This window comes from Trachymyrmex septentrionalis, unplaced genomic scaffold (genome assembly GCF_001594115.1).
Source record: "Trachymyrmex septentrionalis isolate Tsep2-gDNA-1 unplaced genomic scaffold, Tsep1.0 scaffold51, whole genome shotgun sequence".
Classification (NCBI taxonomy): Eukaryota; Metazoa; Arthropoda; class Insecta; order Hymenoptera; family Formicidae; genus Trachymyrmex; species Trachymyrmex septentrionalis.
In genome coordinates, this window is record NW_017305683.1 from 59995 (window position 1) to 71793 (window position 11799).

The 11799-nt window shown below is 35.5% G+C and overlaps 1 protein-coding gene and 1 long non-coding RNA gene across 5 annotated transcripts in view; one reads left to right on the forward strand and one right to left on the reverse strand.

Moving 5' to 3' along the window:
- The window catches only part of LOC108751785 (neurotrimin), a 79298-nt gene that overhangs the window by 30474 nt on the left and 37025 nt on the right, over positions 1 to 11799 (forward strand). For 3 of the 4 annotated variants that reach the window (XM_018492190.1, XM_018492191.1, XM_018492193.1), the window contains exon 2: positions 10922 to 11011. In XM_018492190.1, the coding sequence (XP_018347692.1) occupies positions 10922 to 11011 (90 nt within the window). The remainder of the gene's footprint in view (positions 1 to 10921; positions 11012 to 11799) is intronic. The other variant, XM_018492192.1, reaches the window with a different exon arrangement.
- Positions 7004 to 10662, reverse strand: LOC108751786. Its single transcript, XR_001939515.1, has 3 exons — positions 10455 to 10662; positions 9742 to 10024; positions 7004 to 7278 (listed from the first exon to the last, which is right to left on the reverse strand). It is a non-coding gene; the product is annotated as an uncharacterized LOC108751786 (long non-coding RNA).

The window sequence follows — 11799 nt, forward strand, 5'->3', positions numbered from 1 at the left end:
CGTCGTCGTGCGGCGTTTTACTGCGCGAGAGATTTGCAGATCGCGAATTAGCGTACGTCGACACGTTTTGTTGCGACCTTTCGACAGGCGCAACGGCGTCGATAACTTGATTTAGCCGCATCCACGCCCGCCCATCCCTACGTTTTTCTAGAAAATCGCATGCGTATACGTGCATTACGATAATTAAAAGTCTGTCACGATGCAATCGACGAAAACACATTTGAGTTTCTGTTAAATGCGACCTTTTTATTTACCGTGTTCAAGTTGGCTAAAGTTACTAAGGCTACATTCCAAAACATCCTCTCCGAGGAACATTTTACTCGAAATATATAGTATACGTAACTCGATATTTTACTCGGTATTTTACTCGATATGATATGTACTCGTATATTATATCGAGTAAAATTTTCCTTCGAAAGTACATTTAGAATGTAGCCTAGATATATAAAGTAGCGCAAACCATTTTGACTCTAAGACGCAGTCGTTTCTAACTTGTATTTATATATATTTTGTGAGGAAACATAAAGCTATAAGTTATGTAAATCAAATTTTTTATTTGTAATCAATTTATTTATTAACAAAAAAAGAAATATATACGAATACTTAATTTATGTATTATTTAGTTTAATACGGGTTTATTCGTTGTTGATGTTTCAGTTCGTGAAAGTGCATGAAGGTACATGTAAGTTCAGAAAATAAATTTTTTTATTTATAAAAGGTAAATGTTTAATTTAACAAAAAATGCATAGAAAATTTATCACAAATTAAGATAGCTGCATCTAATAAATAGATAAAATGTTGCATTATACGCACTATCTGCTATTTAAATGTTAAGAAACTTGGACTTGACTTCAAATGTTCAAAAAAAAAATGGATTTGCCCTTGAAAAAAATGTTGTAACATTACTGCAATGTTGCTGAAATGTGTTTTAATATGTTTTTGCTTCCTAAGTTTATACACCTAGTGACTTTACGAGCTGGCAAAGCAGCTAGCCTGTTTACGGCGATTAAACATGATTGATTCTTACTTATAGATCCAATCAATCACATTCAATCGTTCGGCGAGCAGGGCTAGCTGTTTCAGGGCGGGTTCACAATTTGACAGAAAAGCAGAAAGCGGAAAAGTGGAAGCCAATCAGAACTCGCGCAGGTAATAAGCGGTATGTTCCGCTTTTTTGCTTCTATTATCGCTTTTCTGCTTTCTACTTTTCCGTCAAGTTGTGAACGCGCCCTCATACGACTTGAACGCAACCATTGAATTACTTACTCTTTGAATCCAAATGACAGAGCGAATACAAAACATGGAATACAACGAAATTTGCAAGTAGTTACAAATAATATTATTGTATATTATTTATCCAACTGTTTCATACGTATTGCATCCAGTGGATGCAATAATAAACTGTGAATTTGTAAAACTTAATTTCGTGGCCCGATGTCGGCTACAAATCTTCGCGATTGCGCGCTCGAGCTGCGCTGTGCGGTTTTTCCCGCGTTATCAGTAATTAAAAAGGGCGAGAATAGAGTAAAATGAAAAATATGGCACAAGTGGCAGTTGTGAAATATGAAAGCTGCTTGAGCCGCGCTTTTTTCCATCCAGGCGGCGCTTATCTACAGCTTTATGAGCGTTATTCGATTTTCGTGCGTGCATTGTTCACCGCGGAGCACCGGAAACAAAGCGTTATCTTTAAGCCGAAACAATGTTCCTCTCTCAATCTGCACATGAAATAACCGGTTGCAGCGATCCGCTAGAATCGCCATCATCGATCACGTGTGTGATGTATGCAGCGATATCGACAGCGAATCCCTTTTTAACACAGACGAATGGTCCTCGCTATGAAACCAGGGATTTTTTGCAGATTTTTGCGCGTAGTATTTGTCGGTTGATACACGTCACGAAATCGAGCATAACATCCGATTTAAATGTATCGATTTTACTGAGAACTTTCAGAAGTAACGCGATGCTTAGGTCGGAGATATGTGAATATTTCGAATTTGCTGCTATATGTATGTACACACACACACACACACACACACACACAAATATATATATATATATAAAAGCTATTTTTACCTCATCCTTGTGGGAACAAAGTTAACAGTTGCCTGAATTAGACGTATTACGTACAGATCCTCTTCTCACAATTATAGGCAATGTAATTTAACGCTGCCAGCGAAGTTATTCATCACGCAATATTGTACAACATTTATTTATGATAATTTTACCTATAAAAATAAAAAAGATGTTATGCGGGCATCATTTATGCGGTTATTGCAGGACCTTTAATTATGTCGAGGATAATGAATGTTGCGCCTTTCATAAATAATGATTATAAATAAAGCCTGAATTCGATATTGGAAAATATGCGACACATATTGCCATTAAAATACATGTATGAGAATGGGAAAACCACATTTTTCGTATAATCCGTCAAAATATAATCAAATCGACAAAGCTACGTTAAATACTGATTTTAATTATTTCTGACGGTATTAATGAAATCTCATATAGGAAATACAAACAGATTATTAATAGTTGACACTGTGTAAAGTTATTAGTATGTCCGTTGTACATATTAAAAAGCAACATGATATTATTGCATTGTTACTCTCTAAATCTCGTGAAGTAAAATCTCACTCGAAGAGACTGAAAATTTAATTAAAACTTATCTTGAAAAAAGAGTGAAAATACGGCTATTCTTGTTCAAGAGTAGATTTTGAAGGAGTGAAGGAGTGAAATCTCAATCTCTTCTTTGGAGTGAGGTTCCATCTATCCTGGTATTACACTCTAAAAAAGAAATTAGGATTTCACTCCTTTGGAGTGAATCTCATTTTAAAAGAGTAAATCTCACTCTAAAAGGAGTGAAAATCTGCCACTCTTGAACAAGAGTAGTCGTATATTTTTACTCTTTTTTCAAGACAGGCTAAATTTTTAATCTCTTCGAGTGAGATTTCACTCCACAAGATTTAGAGAGTAAATTCAGGACATTTAAATCATTTTCTTCTTTACGTCGTTTTATAATGTTACATGTAGAAATATAAATGTGAGCAGTTTTTTTAAAACTATATATTATTGTATTTAATAATTATGGTTATTAATAATTTGTGATATTTTGGACAAAGGAATGGAAGACGTTGAATTAATCAAAGTCAAATTAATCAATTTAGCATACAAACTGACTATTCAGTATTCACATACACACAGAATATACTACATAACGGTTTAAGAAAGATATTAATTCATAAATCACTCGGTAAAAAGAGACCGAAATTATTCCCTTAAGGAGCAGGTAGTCAAGTTGATTTACGGGTTTCCATGAATCACCCGACGCCCGAGCTTCTCGTTAGCAAAAAAATGAAGAGCGCGCACGCTGTTAACGCGGCCGAGGAAGAATTCGAGACACTCCGTTTCATGCGCTCGGAGGAACGCAGAATATTCGGCGAACCGTACAAAAAGAATACGATGCCGGGTGTTCGCGTTTGCAGCTCGCACGCATCTTTTCGTCGCTATTAACATTTCATCTGACGAAGAAACGGGTTTGCGCGCCCGGCTATACGCCAACCTAGATAAGAAGATGCGCGCGTGCTAGTACGTGTTCAGGATGAGAGAAGAGCATGCCGCGATCCAAGAAATACCTTCCGCTTCTTCTTCTTTAGAGTTGGCGTGCGCTGAGTCTGTTCACGAGATTCCGCGGGTACGCAAGTTGCCGCAAGGGGCTTCCTTCACCACCAAGTTGGAAACTTGTGCTGACTCCAGGCCAAGCGGTCGCGCCGGGCGAAGGGCAAGAGACGATACTTTGACATATATTTTATTTAGCGCACCGAGACATAGTTTATGAAAGAAAGTACGGATAGAGTACTGGTCAGACGAAGTAATGAGCATTTTATTGAATCCGAAGGAGCAGCAATTAACAACGCGTCATTTTCACTGTTAGCCAATTTCTCTTTTCATAAATTTTATTTTTCTCTCTCTTTTTCCTTTGCGTTAAAGTTTCCATTAATAATATCGGTAATAAGATATCGGCTGAGAAATTAAATGATTGAAACGAAATTAAAATAAGAAGCAATAAATAACGGTAATTATAGATCAGAAAAGATTTAAGTTTTTAAAAGAATTTATTCTTTATAAAATATAAAGTGAAAGAATTTATTCTTTATAATATGTTTCTGTAATATTTTATTTATATGAAATGAGTTATATTCGGAATATATATAATTAGTAACTAATACAAAACGTTATTAAACTATAGCGCTTATGATGCATTATATTTTCCATTTTTAATGAAATATATTAATTGTTGTTAAAAGTTGCGGAACAAACTTTTTTATGTATGAATCAACAAAAAATTTTGTTCTATAATTTACTGTACGTATATATTTAATCTAAAAATTATCTTTTTTATGTTTTCCAAACGTAAGAATTATTCTTTGCGAAAACGTAAATATTACTTTACGTTTATCTGCGCCACATTCTGATTTTATTTCTTTAATATATTTGTATTTTTATATTACTCACTATATATATAAAAGAAATTTTTGTACCGGCCACATAATATCTATGTCTTATTTTATAAACTATACGTTTACGCGTTAAATAAAATATGGATTTCTTTATTAGATCAAAATTCACTGATGCAAGATGAAGTCTCTAATATACTAAGCCGATACCTTGTAAATTCTGTAACTACAGGATTGTAGAGAGATTGTGAGGAGCTTCAGAAACTTACTTCTAGCCTGAAGCGAACTATGCTCCGCTGCGGAGAAAGGCACATTACTTTGATTCATCTATTATTTAATGGGGACGCAAAAAGTTAGAAAAAAGAGACGGAAGAAAGGGCGGTAAGTTTAGGACAGGACATAACCATTTTCGCTCCTTTACGATGGCCCCGCTTAATTTGCTGCGCGATTGCCACTTCTGCTCTTTCGTGGATGAAGACAGCTCCAAGATCCAATTTTACCCAGTTTTTCAACCTGTCGGTACCTCCGAGTTAGTACCTTTTATTCCTGCAGATCTTATCCTTTCCCTTTCCTCTGTACCGTTTTCTTGACCTCGTTGCACCTCTTCACCTTCTCTGCAGCCATCCTCCACTCGATCTTCGCGTTACTCCTGTTCGCACCTCTCTCGTCTAACCTGAGAGGAAGATTCAGGCAGTGTATAAAGAGAAAAGGATTAACATGGTTGAATGTAAAATTAAATTTATTCCTCTGCAGATTTCCGTAATATCCTTAACCTCTCGAGATTCGTATATCTTTGTAACCGTTGCGAATCCGCGCGACTTTGACGTATTTTCCAATAACTGAAGAAGATATTAATTAAATTTAAAAGCTGAATACGAGCTGCAATTAGCGGAACTTGGAGGCGAACAGAATTATCGAAGGTTATTTTCAGTTTATATAATTGTAAGCAAAAGCATCGTTCAAATAAAATGAATTTCTTTATTCTTTTTGTTTAGACATTAACTGTGGTAGAATACGATTTTATTTTTCAAGTTTTATTCTTCCTCTGTAATTGTTTAATTTATTTGAGTTTTTAACGAAGTAGATGTTCACCGATTTAATATGCGAGCGATACGCGCGAGTTGAGCATTTTGCCTCTCCGACCTTTGCCTTTTTAATCCTCTGTTGAATTTTATCTCAGTTGTTACGGCCCCGCCGCTTGAATTAGTTAAAGAGCCTATCGGAAAAGTGGCGACAGACCGGAACGAACCAACTTGGGTAAAACACTCCTTTGGGTGTATAAAGCTGTATTAGGCGTCGTATCTTACTTCCTAGCGTCGTGCAACTTCCTAGTGTCGCTTGGAGACTCACGATCCTTCGGGGATTTACATGCGGTCGAGAACCATTGAGCGGGACAAAGTGAATAATCAATGTACACAAAATTATATTACACATTATGACGTTCATTATTTGTGGAGAATCAGCGTTCTGCAAGTGGAAATTACACGGTTCCAGAAAATACACGAGAAACGTGGAAATATTACTGTCATAACATCACTGTCATACGCATTTTGAACAATGAAGTTAATTCAACCAAAAATGTTGTATAGTTGAATATAGCAAGTTAACGCTTATCACATAATAATACTATTGGTTCACAAAGGCGTATAATCTGTCTTCATTTTTCATTGTTTTATATCTTAATTCGCTAATTTGATAATCAAAACAATGAGGGACTATTTACTAGAGGAAAGTGGAGAAACACGAATATCTCTTTAAGGGAAAGTCGACAATTATTTATCAATTAATAGAATAGTCTTTATACAAAAAAAAACTCCAATTACTTGGCTTTAAACTACAATAATTAACTTTCATACATTATCAATATAAACTGTAATTTTAAATAAGAAACGAAAGCTGCCACGTGGGACAATATCGAATCAATTTTGTTTTTTGTTTAAAATTATAGTTTACATTGATAACATATAAATGTTATTCCTTGTAAGTTAAAGTTAATATATTTTAAATAAATATTTCTATAATTGATAAATAATCATCGAGTTTATTTAATTTTTCCCTTAGGTAATAAGAAGGTTTTATAATACTTCCATTTTCTCCTACATTAAAATTATTGCAAACATATAATAATATTTACCTTGAATTCGTATGTTTTATGGTCATTACGTGTTATGCGATACTAATTGTAAGCGTATATTGGACTATCATCGGATGCGAGAAATGAGAGGTTATCACTACTCTAATATACTGCAATAGTGTTGTTCGCGTTTATCTCGCATTCGCAATTTCCCCAATCTCCCTTACATCTGAATGGAGAAATTATTAATTACACAATATCTCTTCTGTAATAAAATATTGCATTTCTAGTAATTCTAATTTTTTTATTTATACGCACATTATGTACATTTGTAAACAAGTTACGATGAATTAATATAAATCTTGAGACAATAAATTTACAATAAATTTATATGTAAGTAGACTTTTTTATTTATCAATTAGTCACATTATAGAAGAAATAATGAAGTTATTGACAATAAGTTTAATGTGACAGTTATTATTTTACGAAGGTAGATAAACGACAATATTGTATAGAAACGCAGCGAATAAAACACAACGCGAAGAAAATAACAATAATTTGGTGAGGTGCCTCGATTTTTCAAACAGGTTCATTATTCTTTCTTGCGATTTCCTTTCTTTTTTTTTCTTTTTTTAGTGTTCCTTCTGGTATTCCGGTTTCTTGATAAATAGTTCCTGGCAGTTTGACCTTTCGATGTGAATTCACGAGAAAAGACAAATCGATTCCGTTCCCTAGTGACCCGATCGTCTGTAACAAATATTACATCGTTCGATAACCGTCTACAGCGTTTTTATGTTTCCATCGTTTTTGGACGAGATAAAGAGTCGTGCAATATTAACTGTCTTGAATCCTATGTTTTTCGGTGAACGACTGATCATTGCTTAAAATATCTCGCAATATAGAATAACGACGTTACGCCGTATATAAAAATTTCCAACTTATTCGCAACGATGACCCTTTTTCTACTACCTCTACATACAACGCGCTCCTGTGGCTGTTGTTACACTGCCACGTAAAGCACGGGTTACATTTCACGAAGTTTACGTGGTGGAACGTAAAGTAAATGCCGCTGACTTGAATAGTCTGAACTGCATAAACCGGACATAGCATATCGCGAGCCAACATGTATGTAACCACGTCGCTATCACGATGAAAGGTTGAAGCTCCGAAAAGCTGTCTCCTGATTGCGCGTAACTGTGCCGGCGCCAAGATTGGTCCATTAATCTTACTAGGGACGTACGCAATATCGCAGTTTCATGAAGAGGCTACGTCCTAAATAAATGCCGCCGCTCGAAACATCGACGCCATAGTGTAGAAAATGCAGTTGCGCAATTGCACAGTGGTGGTTGCGCCAGTGCCGAATGAGAAAAAGAGAGAGAAAGAGCGAGAGAAAAAAAAGCGACACGGTAGAATGGCTCGTATGCGAACTCCAACAATGAAACCTTCCTTAGCAGTGCACTGTTAGCGAAGCTCGAATGGAACAGCGGTCGTGGTCAATGGATGGAATTCAGTTATTCAAGTTTGAATGTAACAAAAAAGTTGAAAACTCGATTGAATCGCAAAGAAAAGAGCTGTAACAAAAATACTATAAAGTATAAAAGAATACGTTGTTCCTGTGACTTTTCTCGTGTAGCTAATATTAAGCTAGGAAAGATTTAACTTATACGAATATTAATAACAACTTCCACATATATCGTAACAAAACTAAAATTAATTGTATAAGACACATATAAATTTGATGGCAAATGTTTACAAAATGTATATTTCGTTTATCGTAAAGTTATCTCCTAGAATTATTATAAATTTTTTGCCAAAATCAAAGGTAAATGAAGCGACGCATTTTGACAAATTTATGCTTGCTATTAATTTATTACAACACGCCGTACAATTATTCGCAGAGTGCTCGTAATTGTAATTTTCACTTGTGCGCGAAGGACACAAAACATGCGTATATATTGGCTTTTACAAATTTACATTTCCCTCGTGTAATCTACTAGTCTCGTGCTCATAATGCAAGTAATTTTACTCTCTGTCATCTGTGAATGTAATTATCCTCAAGTTGCTCCGTGGCTCGCATTTATGAGACGCACGAAGTTATATAACTATTGGGGAAGCACCGTCACTGAACATCGTTAAACTCGCGACAAACGGTTGTCATAATCTTCAAGTTTAGATAGTTTCGTCACCTCGAATTCGCTGGAAAATATCATAACGTTATCACGCGTTACCATCCACAAAACTCGCGACGATTCGTAGCACTGACCTATATTGCAAGTACATACACAATGTATGATAGCGTATTATTTTATATTTTTTTTAGTTAAAATAAACTATTTAATTCCGAATAGAATGTGTAATTTTTGCTAATGAATCTGGATTTAAAGAAGGAAACAGAAATACAACAATTGTAGAGAAAATTTATTACATTTATTTGTTATGTTGACGCCACTTTTACAAGTCTAATATGCAAAAGACTATAAACAGAAACCATTTTAACAAACCTCCATATATCTTTTCCGGTATAAAACACTTTCAAAAAGTAGCGAAAACAAAACAAAACTTTTAATGGAAAAGCTCTATCTTTGTCAGAGGGATTTTTTTTTTTAAAAAAGAATCACGAAAAACTGTACCGTCACTAAATTAAACATTACAAATATAGTATAAGAGTCAGTAGATACATAATAATTGTCGGATAAAATAATTAAATGTATTTGTATCACATCAATATGTTTACTATATTCCGATTCGGCCACAGGTTATGACGCACTTGTGTCGCGGTTCGCTTTTGTTATCGATAGATTTAATGGCTATACGCGAATAGAGCGCATAGGGCGTCAGATTTATTTTTCAACCGTATAAAAAAGCACCATAAAGTATTTTAAAACAACATGCTGTAATTTTACACTTGTCAGGATTCGGTCGAGTCGCCGATTCAGTCATTCGACATTCTACCTTTGCACAGTGCAGCGAACGATTGTAGACAAATGGTCGAACGAATGACGAAGTCGCATCGAGTTTCGTAACATTTATCCTTGATCAACAAATTTTACATTACACATTTTTTTTTGCTACGCTGCTTCTTCGTCACTGGATCAATCGACGCGTTATTAGATATTTTTGACCATGAAAAATCTCTACTTTTATAAATTTTTAATTAATATATATTATCCTAATGTAATTTTTTAAATTATTATTAAATTTTCCACATACCTATTTTATGCGCCATCATGTACGTGAATTCGAAAAGTTCCCCATATAGATACAACTTTTTGTATATTATAATGATATATTAATCCACTTTTATGATCGTCATGTTTAATATGATAAGGGAAGATAAATTTCTCATAAGTCTCATAAGTTGTGCTGTCGAAGTGATGCTCGTCACTTGCGAACAGTGTAAACGATGTTCCTGGCGATGTATATTCGTGTTCATCGCATGTCACTTGTCACTTCCTGGTGTTCGATACACCATCTCGCACATAAATCTGTGAAACTGTGTCCAGATGACATGTTGTGGACAAAATATTGCTAATATGTGTTGTTACATCTCACCACGATGATTTGCAGTGATCAAGTGCTATCAATTTTTCTAGATTTATCTACCAATTTTTTGAATATATATTTATCATATACTGAAAATTGATGGATATTATATTATACTTTCGAGTATGAAATTCTGTTTTCAGATATTGAGTTGAATTCTTTCTTCTTCTTGATATTAGAATTAACGTTGCATCTAACAATAATAAACAAATTTTTTTGAACTTGTATCTTCAAAATACACGCTATTGTAGCGAAACGATACAAATAGGATCTCGTAACTTTTGATATTTTATTTGCGTTATATAGAATATATAGAAGATTTAATTCTCCCTTCTCGACTTTACAAACAAATATTTTGGAACAGATATAAAGGTCAATACTGCTAGCGTAGAGCAGGTATTCTCTGTACCAGAGTATCCGTCCGTTAAACGAGTCCAGGAGTAATATTACTCCGATATCGGAGTACTCGAAATCACGGGTTCGATTTAATGGATTTCGATTAAACTGATTCGCTATAACATTTTTGATCTAATCGGATTTTCGATATGTTTCACGTTGGCACGTATGCTCTACGATTTCTGATACCGTTTCGCTATTGATATATTGTTGTTATGACAACCTCGTAGTAACAATCGAGGCTTGCAGAAATTAATTTACTTCAGTTGATATCTAAAAAATCAATTGAATACGCAATTTCTCCGATGTTTTAGTAACAATGGTACAAATATGAAGAGATTCGAATAGGAATTGGTAGATGAAGAATAATAAAATTCTTTATTAATTGCTATCTTAAATTTGAGTCACTTTCTTTATCCTCTGACGTTCCCTGTGCTCTTTTGTGTTACAGGACGACAAGCGAGGAATCTGTTACCGGGACAATCATCGGGTCATCATCACGGTACGCAGGATGCATCATTATCGGACAGTTACAATAACAGTGAGTGACCATACGTTGACGAGCGCAATCCAGCTGGAAATCACTAGCAAAAGCTGCTAGATCCCGTGGGGATGTTGCGGGAATGCACTCGATGTCGAAAATCAGACTCGCATGGTTGCACGTTGCGAGTGTCAACCGGGACCGAGCATTATCGTCCTTGTTGTTTGCGTTAAAGGCCAAAATAAACTACGGAACACCAGCGCTTTTGCGTTACGTTAACGGTCGTTGCACGTGTACGGAACGCACGTGTGTACGTATATCGTACGTAGAATCGCGGGCACCTCGTGAAATGGGCCATTTCGCGCCTCGGCATATCCGCTTGCTTGTAAAATAACTTTTCCTCTCCTCTCTGCCGCACGATTCGATTCTTTCCCGCACCACCAATCGCACCACTCGAACTCTTTTCGATATTACACCACGACGATAAACCCGTGGTGGGCTTATCGCTGTATCGGGCGCGCAGATTGTTTTATATGCATAATCTCTATTGAAAATAATCCCCTCCCTGGAGCACATACGTGCGCGAATGCCGTCGCCTAGCAATGAATTTTTATGTCATCTGTTTTTTGTGTCACATATCGATCATTATGAAACGGTGAGCGCCAACAAGTTATTTTTTGTCGAATCGCATGGCTGCATAATGCAGGCAACAAGCCATATATTGCTCGATGGATAGCGTACGTCAAACGTTGGTGAAGTAATAAAAAGCGATATGTGCGCGCGCGCGCGCGGTCGTTTTAACAGTCGTTTTAATTTTACGAGCAGTTTCGTTACTGCGTATTAAAAAG